Source organism: Meles meles, chromosome 11 (assembly GCF_922984935.1).
Source record: "Meles meles chromosome 11, mMelMel3.1 paternal haplotype, whole genome shotgun sequence".
Classification (NCBI taxonomy): domain Eukaryota; kingdom Metazoa; phylum Chordata; class Mammalia; order Carnivora; family Mustelidae; genus Meles; species Meles meles.
Genome location: NC_060076.1, coordinates 5,865,769 through 5,891,768, shown reverse-complemented (window position 1 = coordinate 5,891,768; position 26,000 = coordinate 5,865,769). Strand labels below are relative to the sequence as shown.

At 44.8% G+C, this 26,000-nt stretch overlaps 1 protein-coding gene across 16 annotated transcripts in view; it reads right to left on the bottom strand.

Moving 5' to 3' along the window:
• The window catches only part of FNBP1 (formin binding protein 1), a 144,538-nt gene that overhangs the window by 77,565 nt on the left and 40,973 nt on the right, over positions 1-26,000 (bottom strand). For all 16 annotated transcript variants that reach the window (XM_046021924.1, XM_046021909.1, XM_046021908.1 and 13 more), the window contains exon 2: positions 12,032-12,147. In XM_046021924.1, coding sequence (XP_045877880.1) covers positions 12,032-12,147 — 116 coding nt within the window. The remainder of the gene's footprint in view (positions 1-12,031; positions 12,148-26,000) is intronic.

The window sequence follows — 26,000 nt, the reverse complement described above, 5'->3', positions numbered from 1 at the left end:
ACCTGGCTATCACGACCTGACTTTAATTGGAGAGCACAGACCATGTGTACACCTGCGGCTGATTTCATCTGCAGCACTGAGCTGAGGGCGAGTTTTCCTCCGGGCCACCGTTCCCTCCCGATCATCTTCATGACGATCCAAGAAAAGCATGCGGACTATGTCCAAATGCTCAAATTAAAAATCCAAGCACCGGGTGCCTAGGGGGCACCGTGGTTAAGCGTCTGACTCGGTTTCGGCTCAGGTCAGCTCGGGGTCGTGGGATCCAGCTCTGTGTTGGGCTCTGTGCTAAGAAGGGAGTCTACTTGGGATTCTCTCTCCCTCTGCCCCTCCCACTCGTGCTCTCTAAGATAAATAAATAAATCTTAAAAAAAAAAAAACACCCAAGTGCCAAGGGCATGTTGTCAGGGCTGTGTGGCTGCTCCTACAAAGAGCTAATAAAAAGGAAAGGAATTTAGGAGCTGTTCACGCTAAGACACTTAATTAGGAGGACTTGCCTGCCCAGGAGGTTTGCACTGACCACACTCAGATGAGACAAAATCACTCACATCTCTTTCTAATCTCACCTCCAGGTCAAGAATCCAGACAATCTTTACATTCAACACACTTAAATTTACACAAAAACCAGGAGGTCACCCTGAAAAAAATGAAACTCACTCCCATGGATCCCACCCCTGACTTGAGTGGCAACAGTTTAGGGAAACAGCCAGGAGAGGCTGACTAATGGTCCATGGCGGGGGATGCTCACTTGACCGCATCTTGGTACTCACTTCCCTGTTTATCCCGTGTTTCTATTCCTCTTTCCTAGTAACTACTTTCATTATTTCACATTTTCTTTTATTCTCCCTGAATCTACAGATTCACCTAGAAAAAATGTGCCATCACAAGTTTACAATTTTGATCATGGTACTTTTTACATACAAAGTGGATGTGATTTCATCTCTAACAGGTGTTACTAGATGACGTGAGGCAACGAACTTCAGTAAAAAAGACATTGCTGGGGGTGGGGGACGCGCCTGGGTGGCTCAGTGGTTTAAGCCGCTGCCTTCGGCTCAGGTCAATGATCTCAGGGTCCTGGGATCGAGTCCCTCATCGGGCTCTCTGCTCGGCAGGGAGCCTGCTTCCCTCTCACTCTCTCTGCCTGCCTCTCTGCCTACTTGTGGTCTCTGTCTGTCAAATAAATAAATAAAAATCTTAAAAAAAAAAACAAAAGACATTGCTCTGGGATGGCTTGAACCCAGACAAATCAGTGAGCAAGTCTGGGCATCCAGTTCCTCATCTAGAAGTTCAAGGGGGTTGGATGAAATGACCTCTATTGCCCCTTCAAGTTTTCTGAGGGAACATGTAACACCCAACAGAATATCAATTGTTGCAACTTAAAATGAAGATATGGGGGGGCACCTGGGTGGCTCAGTGGGTTAAGCCGCTGCCTTCGGCTCGGGTCATGATCTCAGGGTCCTGGGATCGAGTCCCACATTGGGCTCTCTGCTCGGCGGGGAGCCTGCTTCCCTCTCTCTCTCTGCGCCTGCCTCTCTGCCTACTTGTGATCTCTCTCTGTCAAATAAATAAATAAAATCTTTAAAAAAAAAATGAAGATATGGGATGACTGGGTGGCTCAGTCGGTTAAGCATCTACCTTGGGCTCAGGTCAGGATCCCAGAGTCCCGGGATTGAGTCCCGAGTCCCTGCTCGGCAGGGAGCCTGCTTCTCCCTCTGTCTGCCACTCCCCCTGCCCGTGCTCTTGCTCTTTCTGACCAGTAAATAAATATAACCTTTTAAAAAATAAAATAAATAAAATAAAATGAAGATATGAGGAGCACCTGGATGGCACGCTCAGTAGAGCATGTGAGTATTGATCTTGGGGCCATGAGTTCAAACCCCACATGGGGCATAGAGCTTACTTAAAATAATAGTGATAATGGTAATGATAATAGTAATGAAATAAAAGTAAAATGGAGACATGAGGATATGATCATTTCAAAATTATAATTAATTTGTAACTATTAATTATAGTTAATAACTGAAGAGAAGAGAGTGTTCCTGCTTGAAGGCTGCTCTGGTGTGACCCATGCTTCAATAAACCACATCGTATTTTCTCTGCTGATACTCTGGACACACAGGACAGTTTCCCTAATAAATCTAGATCTAAAAGAATGCTGAAAAACAGCATTTCCTTTAAAAACGTGGCTTAGGGGCACCTGGCTGATTCAGTTGGTGAAGCATGTGACTTCTGAGCTCAGGATTGTGGTTCGAGCCCCACACTGGGTATAGAGATTACTTAAAAATAAAATCTTTGAAATTAATCAATTAATTAATTAATAATGTGGCTTAAAGACACATATAATGCAAAGGAGAGAAATCTTGCTTGTTGAAAGCACAGTACGGCTGAGTTGGTTTACCACAGTCACTCCTTAAAAGGCCGATTTAGTAAAAACAGTCCATCCTACTTAACAGGTGGCCGGGATGGAAAGGGGAACACAGGGAAAGCAGATGACTATATAACCAAGAGGTTCTTTCCACATAGACGTAGCGTAGAATACATGGGAAGTTGGAGTATTAAAAAGCTTAGTGGCTCCAGGTGTTTTTTTTAATTTGGTTGGTTTTTATTTTTTGGTAGAGAGGAAGAGGAGTGGGGTGGGGGGCGACAGAGGGAGCGGGAGAGAGAATCTTAAGCAAGTTCCACGCCCCGCGAGGAGCCTGACGTGGGGCTCAATCTCCCAGCCGGCTCAGTCAGAAGCACGTGAGACTCTTGATCTTGGGGTCGAAGAGTTCGAGCCCCAGGTGGGGTGTAGAGACTACTTCAATAAAACAAACAAGCAAAAACCCACTTCACATTTTAAAAAATAAATGAAAAAATGTAATAAATCCACATTTTCTTTTTAGTTTCCAGTCCTAAGCCTTTGTAAAAATAATTTTAAATTTTATATCTAGCTGAAGGAAACATAGCTTGAGCAGAGACAGGTAAAACCAGCATTCTTTTTAGTTCTTTCTCGCCAGTCCAAACCAAAACAGGACTGAAGACAGTAGGGGGAAGTCTGTGACACCCTGTGGATACTGTCACATGGGGATGAACAAGTCTCACTTCGACCATGTTGGCGTATACGACATTCAAAATGCTTCTTAAAAGCACCAGTGAGTAATTCATTCTATAAATGCCAGCAGAAAACTAAAAGCTTAAGAGGTATGGAAGGGAAAATCAGAATTTTTCTCTCAGGGACCACTAGACAGAAAGATCAACTTTCATTTCCATTCTCTGGAGATGGGTTTTCTCGCCCTATTTTGTATGAGGTCACCTAAAAAACAAAGCAAGGAAATAAACCACAAAGAGCAGCTTTAAATTTATGGGATCTTTCTGAGAAATTTGAAGTGTTTTATGTATTAAACTTGCTCTTCAGACAGGCTAATGAAAAGGTAAGAGAAAAACATAATCCTCTCATAAGGATACTGGGTTCAAACTCGGTTGATCCGAAGAGCCATGGGGAAGCTTTAAAAAAAAAAAAAAGGAGATACCTGGGACCAGTGCCAGGCCCTCGGAATGGAAGGTCCAGGGTTGGGTCCAGGAATTTTTTTGTTTTGTTTTGTTTTCTTTTTCTATCTTTCTTTTTTATTTTTTCAAAGCTCACCACAAGACTTCCGGACAAAGACAGCAGAATAAAATTCAATCAGAGAACTGTGCTTTCCCAACAAGAGGTGAGAAGGAAAAGCCAGGACAATTATCAACAGTGGAAAACAAGCCCATGGAGAAAGAAGCATAATTTCAGTCTACACACTTTGTAAAGTGATGACCGTGGTGAGGGACAGAAGATTCTGGGACCGCGGAGAAGGATGCTGTCCCTACTCTCACTGCCACTGCGTCAGGGGGTGAAGTAGGGTAGGAATAAGCCCACAAAACCCTTAAGATCAGTTTCGACAATATAAACTGAAGGGTGAGTAAGCCGTCGGGGACAGTGACAGGAAAGCTCTGAGAAGACGCGCAGCCTGACCACCCAGGTTCCAGAATTCGGGCAGGAGCAGGGGTCACCACCTGGATCCTCATGCTCCAGGGCTCGAAGCTGGATGCCGGAGGGAGATCACGCCTAACCTAGGCATCCCGAAAGAACAGGGATTATCTTTGACCTAACGGACTAAACTCTCAAACACAACCTCTAACAGAGTTCTGGAACACACTCAGAGTCTCAAAGATGAAATGTACAAAGCCAGGCCCTTTGCCTCACCCTTACCCGGTAACGGAGCTCAGAGGGAAAGGCCAACAGTTCTAGAAGCACGGCCAGGAACGCTCACCTACCCTCTATCAGAACCAACAGCAGCGCTGGGGTTGCTTAGGTGGGTAAGAAAAGCATGCTGAGGAAGTTCATGCGCCTTATCTCATGAAGTCCCCTTAACAACCCCGGAAAGGAGGAATTACTATTATTCACATTTTACAGATGAAAAAGATGAAGCACAGACAGTATGTGCCCCAAGTCGTGCGACTACTGAACAGAAGAATCAAGAATGCGTCCCAGGTACTGGGGCTCTCGTGCCCGTTCTCTCAACCACTTCGCTGAACTGCCCATATTAAACGTAAGTGAGGTGAAAAGATATGATATGTAATACAGGAGAGAAGGAAGGAAGGGGGAAGGAGGGAAGGAAGGAAAGAGGATAGGAAGGGAGGAAGGTTGGGAGAAACAAAGGAAAGAAGGGAGGGAGGGAATGACCAAAAAAAAAAAAAAAAAAAACCACAACAAATCAAAAAACCAAGCAAACAAACAATCTGGAAGAAAAGAAGCTAAAGAAGCAAAAGCAAACCCATCTGGAATATTTTACACTACAGAAAAACATCATAAAAACACAAAGCCAACGGAGTCAAGAATTCCCAGACCACGGGCCGAAACAGACTGCAAAGTTAAGGCAATGAACTAAGTAAGAACAGAAGCTACCACTACAGAACTAATGAATACAGTGGGTATCAAATACAGTGGTATCAAATTTAACAGAAGAAAGCTTTGAGATGATCATTGTAAGGAAGGCAACTAACAACAGCAGAAGAAAAGATTACCTAAAGAACAAGATGCTTTAACATAAGGAAAACTTGTATCTCTGAAGTATATAAAGCCAGTACATCATACAGAAAAAATATTCAGATGTAACTGGAAAAAGTGACCCTGAAGTAAATGAGGGATTGGATCTGCATGTGAAAGGGCTCTAAGGAAACAGACCAAGAATGATCAACAATCAGTTAGCTTGGCGATGCCATCAAACTGCTAAACAAGCAAAAAATTCCTCACATATATAGTCAAAAAAGTAAGTCACCTACAAAAAAAAAAAAAAAAAAGACAAAAAACTGGCTGGTCCCAGACTTTTCCACCAAAAACCAATGCAGCGACAAAGTTTGGAGAGGACGAAAATATGACTTGAAAATAACCAGGTCAAATTATTATCAAGCATGGGGACATTCTCAAATAGAAACACACTCGGAGAATTATTCCACAAACTCTTATTAGGGAAGGAAATACTCATATTTCTCTTGATGCCAAGAGACGGGTGGAGAGGTTGTCTAGAAGGAATGGAGGTGAGCGTACATTCATATTTAAATACAGAATTAAAGGGCACCTGGGGGGTTTAGTTGGTTAAGCCTCTGACTCTTGGCTTTGGCTCGGGTCACACGGTTAGGATCATGGGATCCATCTGGGCATCGGGCTCTGCGCTCAGCACAGAATCTGCTTGAGATTCTCTCTCTCCCTCTCCCCCTCCCCTACCGTGCTCACACACACACTCTCTCTCTAATAAAGAAAGAAACAGGGACGCTTGGGTGGGTCAGGGACGCCTGGGTGGCTCAGTTGGTTGGACCACTGCCTTTAGCTCAGGTCATGATCCCGGAGTTCCCGGGATCGAGTCCCGCATCGGGCTCCCAGCTGCATGGGGAGTCTGCTTCTCCCTCTGACCTTCTCCTCGCTCATGCTCTCTCTCACTGTCTCTCTCAAATAAATAAATAAAATCTTAAAAAAAAAAGAAACAAATAGTAAGTAAATAAACAAATAAATGCAGAATTAAGACAAGTTAACTGTGGGACTGTGTTATAGACCAAATTATATAACTCAGCTAGAAGAGGAAGCAAAACATGCTAAGATTATTTTTTTTCTCTTACTTAGCAGTGAGCTAAGTGAGCTTCCTGAAAGTTATAACGAGTTAAAAAAAAAAAAAAGTAATGACATCCTACAAGTTTTTAATAATTTTTCTGCTAAATCTTATATGAATTCAATATTTATGGTTCAGCAAATCCTTCAGTTCCATTTGTATGTCTTTTTTAATGGTGAAAGTAAATATAAGTGGAATACCTTGTATATACAACACACCATATATTTTGTAAAATAATTTCTACATAGTTACCCTTTATTGACAATGAACTCTAATTAAAAAAAAAAAAGTTGGCCAGGACATGAATGGTTCACCAAAAAGAACGTATAAATGACTCAAATGTATAAAAACAGGCTCAACCTCATTGATAATAAGAGAAACACAAACTAAGGCTCAGACTCTCCTAATTTTACTTATCGCGTTGGCAAAGATAGGACAAGACTGGTACCAAGGGGCACTGAGGGTCAGGGTCAAGGTCAATGGCACTGTCCCACACTGTGCTACAAGCGGTAAGGGTCACAGCCTTTGAGTGGCAACTTGGTGAACTCTACCAGAACCAGAGTGCTACTTTCAGGAACTTTGTTTCTGGACCAGCTTGTTCAAGTGCATTAGTCAAGGTTATGCATTGCAACTTTGTTCCGAGTTACAAACAATTGGAAACAATCAACACATCCACCAATCCACAGCAATACTGTAAAACCGCAAAAATAATGAGTTCTCAGAACAATCTCCAGGATGTAGAGAGACAAGGGCACACAGAACTGCTGGGGAAGCAAGGAAGAAAACACACCCTCATTTGCCTGCGGCGTCATAAATTTTCTTTGGAAGGATAAACAAGAGACTGATAACATTTATTGTCCCTGGGGACAGGGTTAAGAGAAGGGACCCTTCCCGGCACACCATTTTCTACCTCTGGCATTTTTAATCATGTGAATTCAACATCTGGTTAACAAATAAGGTAGCTTTTTTTACAGTAGCTAAGGGCAACCAAAAGTTGGTTCTCTTCTATAGGTCGTATGAAATGTTAAACTTTTATTAGGAATTCGACCTTACATTGCCTTGAAGAAATAGTAACTCTGGCAAGGGTCAGTAAACTTTTTCTGAAACGGGTCAGACGGATAGTATTTTAGACTTGTAAGTGCGTCACGCTCAGGTGTCCCTGTTGTAACTAGTCAATTGCAATTGTTCTCAGAAGCAGCCATAGGACAATACATTAATGAATGGGTGTGGCCGTGTTTCTGCATAACGTTTTTATAAAACCAGGCAGTGGATGGATTGGGACATAGGTTATAGTTTGCCAGCCCCCCAACCTACAGAAATCAAAGCCCCAATGAACACCCATTGCATCTAAAATAAGTTAGCATAGGGACGCCTGGTTGGCTCAGTCGGTTAAGCTGCTGTCTTTGGCTCAGGTCATGATCCCAGGGTCCTGGGATCGAGTCCCGCATCGGGCTCCTTGCTTGACGGGAAGCCTTCTCTCTCCGCCTCTGCCTGCCACTCTGCTTGCTTGTGCGCTCTCTTGCTCTCTGACAAATAAACCAATCTTAAAAAAAAAAATAAGTTAGCATTATTTTTCCTCTAATTAATGCTGAAAAAATTAAAAATGAGTTAATGCCAGAAGTCTCTCCAAAAAGATCGTGTTGCTATTTCAACATCACACTGTATTTCAAGCAAGCACTTGCTGACCATGCTTCAGTCACCCTGGCCTTTCCATTCCTTGAACATGTTTCCACCTCAGGACCTTTGCATTCACTGATCCCTTGGCCTGGAGGAGCTAAACCCAGACCTTGGCATGCTGGTCTTCTCTCTTTGTGTTTCGGTTCTCAAGCAACAGGTTTTCCCTGGCCAGTCTAGCTCCGTAACCCCCACCCACCATCATGCTCTATTACATCACTGGCTTTACTTACCCGGGATGATAAACGCTATCTTTAAAAAAATCTTGTTTGCTTATTTGCATGTGGTCTGTTTTCCACAGTGAGAAGGTGAGCTCCAAGCTGTCTTGTGCATTAGAGCTCCCCTGGTACTCTGCTCACACACTACTGGCTGTTCTGTTCGTTGGTAAGCCCTCGTCAGCTCTCACAGCCTGTGCAAACACATGATTCTCCTTGAAGCAGTGGGGACCAAGCATCTCAGACCTGGATGTCTGGATTCAGTCTTCCTACAACTATTTACTGAGTACCTATCACGTATCACGCGAGGAAACAGCAAGGAGGCTGGTATGGTTAGAGCAGAGAGAGGGAAGAGGAGGAAAGAGATGTCAGAGAGGTTGGGGAATACGATCACATAGGGCTTTGTAGGACATCCATGGTAAGGGTTCTGGATTTACAGAGTGAAATGGGGAGTTGTTGGAATTTTGAACAGAGTGCCATGATCTAGCTGCTTTGTGGAAAACAGACAGACAAGAGGGGATAAGACGTGAATAAGAGAAACGAGTTAGAAGCCTCATAATAACCCAGGTGAGAGGTGATGGGGACTGGACCACAGCGGCCGAGGTGGAGGTCAGAAGAAGGGGTCAGATCCTGGGTAAATGTGCAAAGTACAGTCACTGGGACTTCCTGATGGCTTACACTGGGGATGGGGGCGGGGTGGTGGCAGAGAAAGAGGGCATTTCTGACCTAATGAAGAATAGGGTTTCTGACCTAACAGGGAAGGAGCAGCTGCCCTCAAGGGCATGGGAAAAGCCGGGCCGTGCAGATGCAGACCGTAGGCAGGCAGCTTCGGCTTCGGACACTTTCCATTTCAGACAGATTTTAGGAGGTAACGCATAATCTATGTTGGAGTCCGGACAGAGGTCTGGCTTGGAGGTACACACCTGCGAGCCACTGTCACGTGGATCATACTTAAAGCCAGATGAGATCACCCAGGGAACACAGACTGAGAGGGGGAGATGACAGGGATTGGGAACTAGGGCACATCGTGTGAAGAGGCAGGAGGCAAAGAGGACCCAGAGAGCAGGCTAAGAAGGAGTTCCCAGTGAGGTAGGAAGGAAGCCAGAAGACTGGAATGAGGCCAAGCCAGGAGGAGGAAGCATCCGCCCCGTCAAAGCCGCTGATGGGTCAAGGACGCCAGACTGAAGACAGGCGATTGGGTTGAACAATACAGAAGTCACAGGGGCTCTAAGAGGGCAGTGCTGGCTGAGAGGTGTGCAGTGAGTTTAAGGTAGTGAGAGGAGAGGGACTGGAGACCGCAAGTAAGAACACTTTGAAGAAGTTTGGCTCCAAAGAGGAACAAAGAAATGGTGGTACCGGCCGGGGAGAACGACCTCAGGGAAGTTTGTTTTTGGATGATGGCGTGCTGGTGTGTCGACGGGGATAGTAAGCCAGAAGAGAAGAACTGAGGACGTGGGAGAGAGAAGCACTGGGGCTCAGTTCCAGAGCCGGAGGGAGGGCGGACACCGAGTGCACAAGAGGGGAGGCCTGGATTTAGACAGAAGCATCTCGGGGCCTGAGGCACAGATGCTGAGAGTCTCAGGACATTTTCTTCTGACCGCTTCCATGTTCTCAGTGACGTCGCTAGCAAGCTGTGAGGATGGGAAAGGAGATGCTGGGTTTGCAGGAAGGGGGGAACTGAGTCACTTCGGTGAGTGGGGAAGCAAATCAGCCAAGGATAGAAAAGATGCTTATGTATTGGCACTGAGGACCTGGCTAAGGGCTCAGTATCAAGGAGGAGAAGACCAGTCTGAAGGGTTAGTTCAATTACTCCTGATCTTGTACATCAACTTCTGCCAACAAGAACACATTGAGATACCACTTAGGGATGTAATGAAACAATGCTAATAAATACATCTCAGGGGGCGCCTGGCTGGGTCGGGCAGCGGGACATGGGACTCTTGGTCTGGGGGTTGTGCATTTGAGCCCCATGTTGGGCACAGAGCCTACTAGATACATATTTGAATCTCAGGAAAAGCACTTCTCAAGAGGCTGCCGAGAGAACCCTGACACTGATCTACTTCAACTTGTGATCCACAAGAGGGTAACAGTCAAGGAGAGCCATCATACTTTACCCTAAACCCACACTGGAATTTGCATTCTCTTCCAACAGCCTCCTGTTCTGTTACCCACATCCTCCGTCCCTCACCTAGGCTGGTGAGAAAGGGCAAGAAGCCAGGTGCAATCCAGAGGGGGAGCCAAGAAAGCCCTTTCCCTTCGTGATACGGAACAGAGCAGACACGTGCTAAAAGCTGAATTAACGGCATCTACTTCCAAACCTCCTGAACAAAACAGGGTCATGACAAAGTGCCAGGGAAGACAAGTGTAAGCTAACAGGAGAAGAAAGGGAACAAACACATCAATCCATACAGTGAGACCGTATTTTGGCTAAGGACGTTATGTAACCCATTTTCCCACGAAAGGCATTATGACGAACAGTGCGGTATTTGGCTAATGAGCACGAAGCAGCCCCTTCCCTGTTGCTACATTCAGGATGTGAGGCTGACGCACACACGAAGTGCCAGAAATCGACCTGGATTCAGCAAGTCCTAAGGGCTGTTTCATTGAGCAATAGGTTTTTGTTTGATTTACTCAGTGGAAACAGAACGTGTTATCCACAAAAACATCCACATGAACCCTCAGGGGCTCATTTGTAAACAACACCAGCTCTAGGAGAATCCACCTTCTCTCAGGGACACCTGACGTATCCCTTCTGCAGACGCTCTTTGGGTTCAAACGAAATGTTTGTAGACCAAAAGTCATCTGGATCTTTAACAGGTCTTAAAACAATCTGCACCAACCCATTCCACCAAACAAGAAATCATTAAATTGTGACCACTACGTCAAGTTCCAGCTTCATTCTACCAACAACTTTTATACATTTTATCTAAAAGCACAGATTCCTTGGATAATTTCATCATTAATTATGTAAGTGGTCCAAGCACTTTTAATATGCTGCCCATGGGACTCATATAGGCTTCTGGATGGAGCATGGATCGGGAGAAGCAGTTTGGAAAACTATCTACTTAGAGCTAAACACCTGTGACCCCACAATTCCAGTCTTGGGTGTAGACAGACTTCATATCCCCAAACAGGAGGCGAACAATTGTGTGGCCGAGAAATGGGGAACTGGGGTATACTCACACACCCAATACCAACCACCAGTGAATGGAACAAGTTCCCACCATATACACGCGAATGACTGTCCCAAACCTAACGTAGAACAAAGGAAGATGCAAACAGTGCCTAATAAGTGAGTACATTCACATGAGGCTCAAAAGCAGGCAAGACCATCTATGTCATTGGAAGTCAGAAGTGTGGACAGCCATGGGAGGAAGGTACTGGAGGGGGCCAGGGGACCTCTGGGCCTGGATTTGCCTGTTTCTCCATCTGGAAGCTAATGACACGGGGGTGTTCACTCTGGGAAGATTTCTGGGGCTATACACTTATGACATGCACTCTTCCTCTCTATATATTACACTTCAATTAGGAGTTTTCTCGAAAAAGTAGCTCCAAAATTCAAAAAATATCCTTAAAAAAAAAAAGGAAAAGATAAAGAAAAACAGAGCCTAAGGGCAGTAACTTAGTTTTTATTTTTATTGTTCTATGGAAATGAATTTTCTCTATCAAAAGCAAGGTTTTTGTTTTTGTGTTTTTTAAGATTTTATTTATTTATTTGACAGAGAGAGACACAGCGAGAGAGGGAACACAGCAGAGGGAGTGGGAGAGGGAGAAGCAGGCTTCCCGTGGAGCAGGGAGCCCGATGCAGGGCTTGAACCCAAGACTCTAGGATCATGACCTGAGCCGAAGGCAGACGCTTAACGACTGAGTCACCCAGGCGCCCAAAAAGCAATGGTTTCTAACTGAAATATTACCTTACATAAAAGGGGGAAAATATTTAAAGGACTACACATTCACAGGATAAATGAGTATATAAATTATCACTATATCCATTTTGCAATTAACAAATAACCTTTTTCAATATCGACTTACCTGAGCTGCTTTGCATAGCTGAGTTCAATCTCTGTCCTTTCCTTTACAAATTTGATGTATTTCTCAAGAATGTCAATTCCCCACTGGGTGTGTTTTTCTAAGTTGTCAAATTGGTCCTGTTTAAAAAAAAACAAAGAGAGAGAGAGAGAGCTTTAGAATCCTTCTCTGCGATTAATATAACTTCAGGGAACAATTCTCTCAACAATATGTGGCCGTGGAGAAAGCAGTTCTAGTATTTTCCATGATTGTGCTGGGTGCTTTTCTTGTTGAGCCGTTTTAAATCAACATTACCAAATTTGGTTTGAAAACTGCCTGGGGTACTGAACTCTGACCCATTCGTTCATGTTAGAAACACAGTTTGGGGATATAGTTAACATTCTGGTACAAAGGAAAATATCTTTTCCAGATTCCAAAAACCGAGAGCTGAAACACACATCAGCTCAGTCGAGCTCGCCAGCACCTCACCTGTTACCTCTGAGTTAATTCAAACCAGCTCAATTTGGGGCAAGCAAATGGGAACAGGAAGAGTGACAAAATACTGCCTTCTTCAAACAGATAAATGAAATGACTCATGAAGACTTTATTCAAACATTCAAACATTTATGAAACCCACACCGTGGGCCAGGAAAGGAGCCGGGGAACTGAAATGCACAGAAATAGAGCCTCATCTGGCCTGGAGTTTCCTAGCCTGGAAGAATGAGAGGAGGTGGGTATTTCAGCAACAGCTACTGCAAAGGCGAGGACACATTCAGGAATCTGGGGATTGGAGGGTGGGGGGATGGCACTTGTCCCTCTGGAGGCAAGGGGGGGTTCGGGGGGAGGGCTCAAGGGAAGAATGATGGTGCGTAAGAAACTGGAAAAAATGCCAGCGCATCACCCCAGGCCTCAAGCAATGAGAGTGAAGGAGCTTGGCCTCTCCAGTGCACACAAGTGAGCCGTTGAACTTGGAAGGAGAGGCACGCCCACAGACATGCTTAGAATGGCCAGGAGGTGGAAGCCGGCAGATTGTTCCCTAGTCCAGAGGAGAGAAAATGGGAGGAGAGGATACACAGACCCGTAACAACTAGAATCAAGTAGTCTTAGCGGTCGAGTGCAAGAGGAGGCTAGAAAGGAAATAGGAGGGAGAGGCGAGATTCGGGGGGCCTCCCTGCCTCTGGCTCCTGGGATGAGAGAATCGAGGGGCCAGGGTATAGTGACACGATGCCCGAGGGAGTGACATGTCCAGAGGAGAGCTGGAAACACAGATCCATTCGGAGCTCAAGGAGGGAGGGCTGCGAGCCGGTGGACCTGAAGGGATTCAAGGAGAGGGTCAACAACGTTGGATGTGCTATGGCCTGAATTAGCGAAGAGGGGCCTGGCCTCTGGGAAAGCCCAGAAAGGCCTGGGAACGCGACGGGAGTGTCAGTGAGACACTGCAGGGAAGGGAAAGCTGCCAGGATAGAAAGACCGTGTCTGCGGTCTCCTGGGAGATAACAGGAAAAGAGAAATATGAGAGCTCTGGCCCCAGCCTGGAACTCCACCACCTGGGGCCACAGAATGTAGCCAGGATGTAGTCATTTGCCTAGAGATGCCGAATCAGTCGCTGCCTAATTTCACAATTCAGTCATGAGGATCATAGGAAATGGAAAAGAGTCAAGTCGAGTATAAAAAAATACAAAGCCACAATTTAATCCTATCGTAGGTGTGTGAGATCCTAAGACACAGCTGGTGACATCCTTCAGCTTGGTTTTAAAACCCAGCATCTGCCACTTTATACCTGTCCTCGTGCTCTCATTCTGCCTTCCATTCCAAGTTGTGCAAACGGGAAAATGAGTACACGGAAGTCCACCTTGGGTGGGAGTGGGGGCCCTGCAGAGCCAAAAACATTTTCTTTTTTTTTTTTTTTTTTAAGATTTTATTTATTTATTTGACAGACAGAGATTACAAGTAGGTAGAGAGGCAGGCAGAGAGAGAGAGGAGGAAGCAGACTCCCTACAGAGCAGAGAGCCCGATATGGGGCTCAATCCCAGGACCCTGGGATCATGACCTGAACCAAAGCCAGAGGCTTTAACCCACTGAGCCACCCAGGTGCCCCCCAAAACATTTCTTCTCCAAGAAATTCTCTTCTTGAAGAAAACTCATTTCCTCTTACTTCCACCCAGGCCCATAGGACAGGTTGAGAAACTAAGGTTTTAATTTACTGGAATGTTTTTCTCATGAAAAAGAATCACTGCAAAACGTCTTCAAATCTGGGGCGCATGGGTGGCTCAGTGGGTTAAGCCTCTGCCTTCGGCTCGGGTCATGATCTCAGGGTCCTGGGATCGAGCCCCGCATGGGGCTCTCTGCTCAGCAGGAAGCCTGCTTCCTCCTGTCTCTCTGCCTACTTGTGATCTCTCTCTCTGTCAAATAAATAAATAAAATCTTAAAAAAAAAAAAAAGTCTTCAAATCTAATCATTGTTTACATTATCATAAAAAACAAGGGACAACTCTGTAAGGTTTTCATTGATTCTTGGCCCCCAATAATATATTCCACGGACATCTAGTTTCTACTCCAAGGAACACTAGTCAGGAAGGTGATTTATTTATGTCCTCCATATAGACAAGGGTGGTCAAGCAAATTGATAGGGTAAACAAGACTGTAGGTCACTTCAAACTACTCCAGAGAACAAATATACAAACAATTCAAGTCATGATTACAAATCATTCCTAGCTCTTCAGAGCAAGGTTTGTTTAAAGCTCTGGGCTGGTTGGTAACCCTCTGCTAACATAGTTTCATAGCTGGTTTCCTATTTATTTTAAAACGCCTTTGAAGATCCCTCCCTCCATTTGAGTCCTGGTTCATCTCCCATCCCCAGAAGCTTACTATATTCAGGAGTTAAAGGGGCGCCTTGAAAATTTGCTAACAGTTAAGTGGGTTAAGCCTCTGCCTTCGGCTCGGGTCATGATCTCAGGGTCCTGGGATCGAGCCCCGCATGGGGCTCTCTGCGTAGCAGAGAGCCTACTTCCCCCCCTCTCACTGCCTACTTGTGATCTCTGTCAAATAAATAAATAAAATCTTTAAAGAAAAGAAAACTTGCTAACAGCATTGGCTTTTAAATTGTCCTGATGATAATCTCACTACATATTTTTCCCTGTGAGTATGCGGTTCTTTTTTTTTTTTTTAAGCTCTGGTGTATAGAATACAGAGCAAAAGCTTTTGATACCGAAACTCTTTTTTTTTTTAATCTACATTTGAATTGAGTCTACCTTAAAAATTATTGGCCCCAACCCAACAACATGTTTTCAATAAAGTTATCTGTATTCAGGAACATTCTGTAAGCTATAACAAGGTCAAAATAAGATAGAAGATCTCAATGCTAAAAACCTTACTCAGTAGCAACAAATAAACTGGTACTTGTTTGTCAATATAGGATTGTTCCTTTTATGCTGTATTAGAACATCTCTTGGGGGGCCTGGCTGGCTTAGCAGGTGGAACACGTGGTTCTTGATCTTGGGGTCGTGAGTTTGAGCCCCACACTGGGTGTAGAGCTTACTTTAAAAAAAAAAAAAGAAATGTAATAAAACGTTGTCACAAATAATATCTTTTAAAATACTAAAACCTCCCTAATGATGCCACACTCTACCCCTCCCATCACATGGATTGCCACGGCATGGAGTTTTTTCACAGCAGCTAAAAGCAAATTCAAAACAGATGAAAAACTAATCAACCCACTTACATTCTTGACCAAAATGTGGAAAATTTAATGGAAAAACATTCCAAATCTTAAAAAGACTCCTTTGTGAGCAAATATCATAAAGGGCCCTTTAAAAAAGAGCCCTCGGGGGCGCCTGGGTGGCTCAGTGGGTTAAAGCCTCTGCCTTCAGCTCAGGTCATGATCCCGGGGTCCTGGGATCGAGCCCCACATCGGGCTCTCTGCTCAGTGGAGAGCCTGCTTCCCCCTCTTTCTGTCTCTGCCTGCCTCTCTGCCTACTTGTGATCTCTGTCTGTCAAATAAATAAATAAGATATTAAAAAAAACAAACAGCCTTCGGCACTTTGGAGATGGGGCCATTAGCAAAAATGGACCCCCTCCCTTGTGATGTTACAGGATAGCAGTTCTGCCCTCGTAAAAATCATTAAGAGGCCCTTTCAGCCCCCTTAAAAATCATTAAGGACCTTCGAAAGCTTTTATTTATGTGGGTTATGGCCATCAATACTTACTGCATCAGAAATTAAAAACTGAGAGGTTTAAACATGCTTATTAATTTATTTCAAAAGACGACACTAAATCCATCACACGTCAAAAGAAACAGCACTTTTTAAAAAAAATATATTCCTTTAAGATTTTATTTATTTATTAGAGAGAGTATGTGAGAGAGAGAGAGGAGCATGAGACGGGAGGAGGACAGAGGGAGAAGCAGACTCCCCATGGAGCTGGGAGCCCAATGTGGGACTCGATCCCAGGACTCCGGGATCATGACCCAAGAAGAAGGCAGTTGCTTAACCAACTGAGCCACCCGGGTGCCCAGAAACAGCACTTTTTAAAAAGAACTTTTCTTTCCAAAACAACAACAGAAAGTGGGAAATCTGGCACTGTTTTACTTTTTTGCAAATCTCTTTAATGTTTGGTTTCATAGAAGACAGCTGGATGCTCAGATCCTTCTGAATTCAATCTGGTGCGACTCCTTACTTTGGCTGAAATATGCGAAAAAATAAGACCGCGCAGATATGTCATAAGAAAGTGGAGGAGTAGTTCAAGAGCCTTTTTAGGTCATGCTGGCTACTACCTGATACCACCCCAAGACTCAACTAATAGCTTCTTAAAGGCTAGTTGCAATATGAAATCTGAAACCCTCCCAAAGAATTTTTCGCACCGGGTTACAATAAAAGGCACTCCTTGATCTCGTGCTCTGAATGGATCTTTTGCCTGCACGTGACTGTGTAACATTATTTAGAGAACACCATTTAGAAAGTATCATGTCACTAATAACTTGCAGATCATCCAAATGTTGCCACACTTCATTACAAAATACATTCAAATCAGATTTGTTTATATTGCTACCTATCTCGTCTTTTCCAATGTCTTTATTTTTAAATTTTTATTTGTTTTTAAAAATTTGTTAGAGAGTGAGGCGCCTGGATGGCTCAGTGAGTTAAAGCCTCTGCCTTCGGCTCAGGTCATGATCCCAGGGTCCTGGGATCGAGCCCCACATTGGGCTCTCTGCTTGGCAGGGAGCCTGCTTCCCCTTCTCTCTCTGCCTGCCTCTCTGCCTGCTTGTGATCACTCTGTCAAATAAATAAAATCTTAAAAAAAAATTTGTTAGAGAGAGAGAGAGAGCACAAGTGGGGAGGAGGGACAGAGGGAGAGGGAGAAGCTGGCTCCCCATTGAGCAAGGAGCCCGATGCGGGGCTCAATCCCAGGACTCTAGGATCATGACCTCAGTCAAAGGCAGTGGCTTAACTGACTGAGCCACCCAGGCACCCTATTTATTATGTTATTTTTTTTTAAGTAAGCTCTATTCCCAACATGGGGCTTGAACTAACGATCCCGAGGTCAAGAATCTGAGGAGTCTTTAAATACTGGGGAGCTGTCAAGCTCACAGTGGCAAATACAAATTTTCCAAAATACTAATTTTCACTTAAAAGGTAGAATTCCATCACTGGCAACAAACAGTTGTTTCCTTAAAAGGACGGGCTCAGGATGTCTGGGTGGCTCAGATGTGTGGTCATGATCTCCAGGCAGGTCCTGGGATGGAGCCCCATGCCAGGCTCCCAACTCAGTGGGAAGTCGGCTTCTCCTCTCCCTCTGCCTCTCCCCGTTTGTGCTCTCTCTGTCTCTCTCTTTCTCTCAAATGAATAAGTAAAATCTTAAAAAAAATAAATAAATAAAGGGACAGGCTCACTTTATCCATTTTTGAGAAAGTATCTGCCAAATGCCCAAGAGTTCATCTGCCAACTGTCCTCTTTTTTTTTTTTAAAGATTTTATTTATTTATTTGACAGAGAGAAACAGTGAGAGAAGGAACACAAGCAGGAGGAGCGGGAGAGGGAGAATCAAGGTCCCCGCGGAGCAGGGAGCCCGACGTGAGACTCGATCCCAGGACCCTAGGATCACGACCTGAGCGAAGGCAGACGCTGAACGACGGAGCCACCCAGGCGTCCTGCCAACTGTCCTCTTAAGTGAAAATGGTGTCCATGAAAAAATTTAGTTCAGCTCACAACACAATCAGTTAAGTTTCCCGGTGACACTAAGCACTTCAGGCATATTTCTCATCTTTTTTTTTTTTTAAAGATTTTATTTATTTATTTGACAGACAGAGCTCACAAGTAGGCAGAGAGGCAGGCAGAGAGAGAGGAGGAAGCAGGATCCCCGCTGAGCAGAGAGCCTGATGCGGGACTCGATCCCAGGACCCTGGGATCATGACCTGAGCCGAAGGCAGAGGCTTTAACCCACTGAGCCACCCAGGCGCCCCAGGCATATTTCTCATCTTGTCATACTATTCAAAAAGTGTATACTCAACAGTTGAGATTTAATAAAATTACTCCTCTTACTGTTTCATTGAGGGCATTTTTATTTTTTTTTTAAATATTTAACTTACTTATTTGACAGCGAGAGGGAGAGAGCACAAGGCAGAGGGAGAAGCAGACTCCCTGCTGAGCAAGGAGCCCAACACGGCCTCGATCCCAAGATCCCGGGATCATGACCTGAGCCGAAGGCAGACGCATAACCGACTTGAGCCACCCAGGCGCCACCACTGAGGATATTTCTGGATAAAAAGGGATTTTTTTTTTTTTTTTTTTTTTTTAAACAGCTAACAGTGAAGAATACAAGACCTGCTGGGTTTGGAGCCATTGCCCTGATTCGCGTCAAGGGGCCTGCAGCCTTCCCATCACCACTTTCATACCACGAGCCTAAACATCCACACCGTGAGAAAAACAGTGTCTTCGTATCATTATGAAAATAGTTTTGACTCTGTGGACTCCATAAGAGGAGGCCCAGGAGCCGCACTTTAAGAACTCCTCCCCCATGACACACGCTCTAAAATTTCTATTTGAAAGCTTTGTGTTTCCAAAGATTAAGGAAGGCAGATAATATATGACCTAATGGAAAATGATGTTGAATGTACTATTAAGTGCCTACTATATATACACTCAAGAATTAACTCGAAATTGCCAAGAGAACTGCAATGGATGTTTCCAAGGAGTTGGGTGGAAGGCGATACCCCCTCTTGACCGCTTACTGCTCCTCAAATTCAAACCAAACACAGGTTCATGGCAGGAGCTGTTGGCTACAAGACGCTGAGTAGGCTGCAGGGACGAAGGAGGCCAGCACGAGCGCATGAATCAAACGCGATTACTGCATTTTCCAATCAATCAATTTCAGGTCTGGCTGTCTGCACGCGGAAGACCGAACCGGGAGAAGTCTGAACCACGGCAGCTGTCTGGGTCATTACATCTTCATCAGAGTTCCTAAAGCATCATGAAGTTCAATACAAATGTTGCCTTCCTGTACCTACAAAAGCGACCCATCGGTCGGTGTTGAGACTGGTCTCTCTACGTCCGTGGAGAGTGAAGACTCTTGGCTACGCTTAAGAAGTCATGTCTGCTGAAATCGGATTTTTCTTTGAAAGTCTGCAAAAGAACTGACCCAGGAAGTACTTTCAGAAAAGCTAGTTACTAGGGGCGCCTGGGTGGCTCAGTGGGTTAATAAGCCTCTGCCTTTGGCTCAAGTCATGATCTCAGGGTCCTGGGATGGAGCCCCGCATCGGGCTCTCTGCTCAGCAGGGAGCCTGCTTCCCCCTCTCTCTCTGCCTGCCTCTCTGCCTACTTGCGATCTCTGTCAAATCAATAAATAAAATCTTTAAAAAATGATAACAAAAAATAAAATAAAATGAGGAGACCCAAGTCTGCCTCAAGGAAGTTTTTCTCCACAGTATAGGTCAGTTTTTAACACCGTACTTCCTATCACTGGAAAGTGTACTAAACCGACACAAATTCAAAGTCCCCAGAACAAGCCAATCTGGTAAGAAACTAAGTTGTCAGTGGTTCGGACTCAAGAGGAGGGTATCCTGAGGCCAGCTCTCCACGAATCTCTCCCCAAGCGACTCACTCAGTGACGAGAATTAGCTCTTCCTAATCCCTGGGTCCGTTTCTGTCCGTGCTGTGTAGATCACTGTTTTAGGATACTCCAGTTCGGGATAAATCCACTTTCCAAAAGACTAGGGCACTTGGCGAAGCCGACTTTAAATGGCTCTGTCGGAACAGAATCCCTTGGCGTGATGTGACCGGTATTAGCTCCCTCTCATCTTTAAGAGAAAAGTGTCGGCACGTATCGACCTACCCAGAGTAAACGTAACAAAACCTCCACTTAAAATGTTTTTAAAAATCAATTAGGCTCTGAATATTAAAGTAGCTGTATCTGTAAGAACAAAAAAAGTTGGACAAACATTTACAAACAAAAACGTGTCCTCACAAATGCCGCCTGCAATTCTAGAAATTTGAAACAAAGACTTCAATTAATCTCCATGGACAAGGAAAAAGAGTCTTTCTCGCCTATGACATTAAAAGCACAAATACTTTGGGAGTGCCTGGGTGGCTCAGTTAGCTGATAGCTGACTTTTGGTTTTGGCTCAGGTCATGAAACCAGGGTCCTGGGATCAAGCCCCCTGTTGGGCTCTGCACTCACGGGGGGTCTGCTTGAGTCTGCTTTCTCCCTCTACCCCTCCTCCCACACCACTTGGCGCACTCTCTCTCTCTCTCAAATAAATAAATCTTTTTTAAAAAGATAGAAATACCAAAATATCTATTTTCAACATGACAGCGTCAAACCTTGAAGTGGTGAAGAACCATTACCCAAAGGAACGTCACTGTTTACACAGAAAAAAAAAACAGTAAAAGGTAAAGGACAGCAGCAGATGGTTTATTTCAAGGAGCACAGACACCTTCTGGTTAGACAAGAACAAGTAGACAGATTCTGTAAAATCATACATTCATCTGCTTTTTCTGAAACAGGTTCTCTGAATTAGGAGGGCTTCTCCCCCCAAACCTGGGTTGCAAAGCAGGAGTCTATGACATAATTAACAAAAGAGGAGCTCCAACATCGCAGTGTCCTGGTTGGACAGTCAAGTTAGTACAAAAGATTTTCATGAGAAAGGAAAAGTGCACACAACGGAAGGTTTACTGAACTTCAGATCTCTTTAAAATGCAAGTCCAAAAATTGCCACAAAACCAGGTATACCGAGGGAGGCATATTTGCCTCAATCACCAGCCATAATCTATCTACCTCTGTTTCTGTTGCAAAAATGAAATTACTAAGGAACTATTCTGTTCATGGCTCCTTCCAGCGACGGCGTTCTGAACCCAAGAAGGAAGAATGTAAACAAGCACAGGATGAAAGTTGAGCGTCTGAGTCTTGATTTCAGCTCAGGTCATGATCTCGGGGTCCTGAGACCGAGCCCCAAATCAGGCTCCACGCTCGGCACAGAGTCTGCTTGTCTCTCTCTGTCCCCGCGCTCGCTCTCACTCTCTCTCTCTCACAAATAAATAAATAAAATCTTAAACAAACAAACAAACCCAAACTTTAACAGAAGCCGACGGGGCAACGGTACGTAGATGACATCAGTGGTAGAAACATGTGGAAAAGCACAAAGAATCTGAAAAGCTGCATTTTCATGTTTTAGGACAATAATTCTATTGTGTAAAAGGGCAGTAAGGAGGCTGGTGGGGGAGGTACACCAGACGGAATGGGAGGGACAGTAGCTGATGGACGCAGGGATGGCCCAGGCCGAGTCTTAGCACTGCATCCTGAAATGACAAGAGAAGGACGTGACTCGTGCCCAAAGCACCAGAATTCCGACTCTCCTGGAGTCTCAGCGGCTGAGATTTGGAGGGGAGATTGCTATGGAATGCATTCCTTTAAGAAGCCACAATATAAATAAATAAATAAATAAAACAATAATAATAAAAGAGCTTATTGTGATAAGCTCTGGCCTATTATTTCAATGTTCTTAGAACACCACGGTCACTTTCTCCTCACTCCATCCCCCCGGATACGGTTAAAGCAACCCACAAACAAATACAAACACCTGTGCCCACCCCAAATACATCAAACGACAGAGATCACAAAGAATATGCTTTTCAAGGGGAGGAGGGATTAAAGAGTGCTTACTTTTTTCGTTTAAAAAAAGGTCACTTTTATTTTTATAAATTTTTTTAAAAAACAAGTCATTTTTAAGGTGATCATAAAAATCACTCCTTCGTCCAGATGTTGTCAAGTATCTTAAGCAGAAGAGGAAAGGTAGGAAAGATGATGGAGCTGTAAAACCCAGGGCTGGGAAGAGGGCTCTGGCGTGGAACAGAGTGGGTTGAAACAATCAGCTCTCCTGGAAAGACAGAAACTGGTCACAGAAAGCAAAATCTCACTCTAAGAAAAAAATGCTGTTTCCCTGTGACAGGATGCAAGAGGGGCTTGGTCCAGCCCTGACTGTGACATGAACATCTTTTTTTTTTTTTTTTAAGATTTTATTTATTTGACAGAGATCACAAGTAGGCAGAGAAGCAGGAAGGGAAGCAGGCTCCCCACTGAGCAGAGAGCCCGATGCGGGACTCGATCCCAGGACCCTAAGATCATGACCTGAGCCGAAGGCAGAGGCTTTAACCCACTGAGCCACCAAGGCGTCCCGACATGAACATCTTTAACTCAAATGTTCAGTGTCAGGAGCGTCTGGCTTCGGCCTGGAAATGGAATCCTCTTGCTCATTTCCTGGTGTTTGTACATCCGCTCCGTTGAGCCTGACTTTATATGAGCTGGTCCCGAGCCTGCTCAACCAGCAGACACAAGAGTTCAGTTATCCGCCCTCCTCCTCTGCCCCCTCTTCCTTTCTTTAAACCCTGGAGAAGGAGGCAAACCTCTCCAACACCCCACACAGTTCTCTACAGGTGATTCTCGCCCCCAGGAAACAAGTTCAGGACCAATCTAAGGGAGGAAGATAAGAGGGAAAGAGAAGAAGGAAGAAACCATGCTCTAAATACCAGAACACTGAGGGCAATCCAAACGCTAAACAAGAACAAAGCATATCAGCTAAATTTTTAATGAGAAAAAAAAAACAAACCTCAGATTTTTAAAGGCCTGACTCATTGCTCAACTCTATAAATTTTTCCATGTGTGTGGGGAAGGGGTGCAAAATATTACAGAAATATCACAGGGAAAAAATTCTAAGCCCTGTCACCTGAAACTTAGTTAATATCATTGCAGAAGATTTTCCAAACACTTAGCAATGAACTCACTTCCAATTTTAAGATGGTTAATTAAGCAAGGGCGCCTGCGTGGCTCAGTCTTAAGTGTCTACCTTCAGCTTGGGTCATGATCCCAGGGTCCTGGAATGGAGCCCTGCATTGAGCTCCCTCCCTGCTCAGCGTGAAGCCTGCTTCTCCCTCTCCCACTCCCCCTGCTTGTGGTCCCTCTCTCACTGAGTCTCTTTCAAATAAATAAATAAATAATCTTAAAAAAAAAAAAAAGATGGTTAAGCAAATGCATGGGTGGTGTTCTCTTTTAAAGACACGGGATCCCAACTCTCCAGCCCACGGCCACAGTCGAGCATCCCACGTGAAGGACCCAGGTGACAGATTAGATGGACCAATCAGAAACTCTCCAGGAACAGGTGCTGGAACTAAGAGGTGAAAATTGGCCCTGTGCATGCCAAATTAGGAAAGAAAAAAAAAAAACCTCTTTGGGTCTGTTACTTTCCATCTAACCCATACAACCCTGTTTCTTTCCAATAAATTGCAAGAATTCAACACTTTTTACTGAGAGCTGACCGTGAGCTGAGTTCTGTGCCAGGCACTAGAATTCCAGAGGACGGTGAAGTTTTAATTAAGATAAAAGGCAGTGGGAGCACAGAAGCGTGGGATCGGTTCTGAATGTGGGATTAGGGAAAGCCTTTCGGGGGAAGTGATGTTCCAGCTGAAACAAGAAGGAAAAGAAAAAGCCAGCTAGGCAAGACGGGGAGAAGCCGGAAGAAGGCAGAGGAGGGGGAAACAGATCAGGCGGAGGGAAGAGAACGTGCAGAGGCCCCGGGAAGGGAAGAACATGGCACACGGAAGGAAATGAAGGCCGTCCAGCATCCCGCCAGTGTGAAGATAAAGAGGAAGAAGAGTGTGATAAGGAGAAAGACAGGGGCCAGATCAGCCAGGGCCTTGGAGACCACAGCCAGGGTTCCACAGAACAGTTCTGTGTGTTTGCCAACTAATACAATCCCTCTTTCTCTCTAAGACTTCTTTGTGACTTACAGCGTGTTTTCAAATGATTAAACGAGGGCTGTCTGGATGGCACAGTTGGTTAAGCATCTGACTCTTGGTTTCAGCTCAGGTCGTGATCTTAGGGTCCTGAGATGGAGCCCCGCGTCAGTCTCCACACACAGCGCAGAGTCTAGTGTCCCTCTTCCTCTGCCCCTCCCCCTGTTCGTGCTCTCTCTCCATAAAAATAGATAAAATCTTTGATTAAATGAGGGGTGCCTGGCTGGCTGGCTGAGTCAGTGGAGCGTGACGCTCTTTATCTCAGGGTTCCGGGTTTGAGCCCCACTTGGGAGTACAGATTACTTAAAATTAAAATAAAATCTTTTTCTTTTTTTTAATTTTTTTAAAAGATTTTATTTATTTATTTGACAGACAGAGATCACAAGTAGGCAGAGAGGCAGGCAGAGAGAGAGGAGGAAGCAGGCTCCCTGCAGAGCAGAGAGCCCGATGCGGGGCTCGATCCCAGGACTCTGGGATCATGACCTGAACCGAAGGCAGAGGCTTCAACCCACTGAGCCACCCAGGCGCCCCAAAATCTTTTTCTTTTTAAGATTTTATTTATTTATTTATTTGACAGAGAGAGTGAGCAAGTAAGAGAGAGACAGAGCATGAAGAAGAGAAGGAGAAGCAGGCTTCCTGCCAAGCAGGGAGCCCGATATGGGGCTCAATCCCAGGACCCCGGGATCATGACCTGAGCCAAAGGAAACGCTTAACAACTAAGCCACCCAGGTGCCCCAAAAATAAAATAAAATCTTTAAAAAAAAAATAAATAAGGGGCACGTGGGTGGCTCAGTCGGTGAAGTGTCCAACCCTCGGTTTTGGCGCAGGTCATGATCTCAGGGCTGTGGGGTCGAGCCCCACATCTGGCTCTCCACTCGTCAGGAGTCTGCTTGAGATCAATCTCTCCCTCTACCCACCACCCCCCAACTTGTACGTAAGCTCTCTCTCTCTCAGTAAAAATAAATAATCTCTTTTTAAAAAGAAGACATTGGGGCGCCTAGGGGGTATGGTCGTTAAGCACGTGCCTTCGGCTCAGGTCATGATCCCATGGTTCTGGGATGGAGCCCCACATTGGGCTCCCTGCTTGGCAGGAAGCCTGCTTCTCCCTCTCCCACTCCCCCTGCTTGTGTTCCCTCTCTCGCTGTGTCTCTCTCTGTCAAACAAATAAATAAAATCTTTTAAAAAAATGGTTTAGCCAAACAATATAAATAAATAAATAAAAATAAAAAGGCATTAAAGAAACTGGTATAAATGGAGAGGTATGATCCATGTTCATAAACTAGAAGGCTGTCTACTGGAAATATATTAACTCTCCGCCAAGTCATCTGTAGATTCGGTGTCATTTCTTTCTCTTTTTTTTAAAAGATTTTATTTATTTATTTGACAGAGATCACAAGCAGGCAGAGAGGCAGGCAGAGAGAGAGGAAGGGAAGCAGGTTCCCTGCTGAGCAGAGAGCCGGATGTGGTACTCGATCGCAGGACCCTGGGATCATGACCCAAGCTGAAGCAGAGGCTTTAACCCACTGAGCCACCCAGGTGCCCTCAGTGACATTTCAATTAAAACCCGAGCAAGTGTTTGGAGAACACCATCCACAGCTTCAAATGGAAATTGCAAAGGTCAAGCAATAGCCGAAACACACTTGAAGGGAAGAGCTCTACTGTATCCTGACTCATAGTAAAGCTAATTAAGAAGCTGTGTGGTACCGACCAGGGGCAG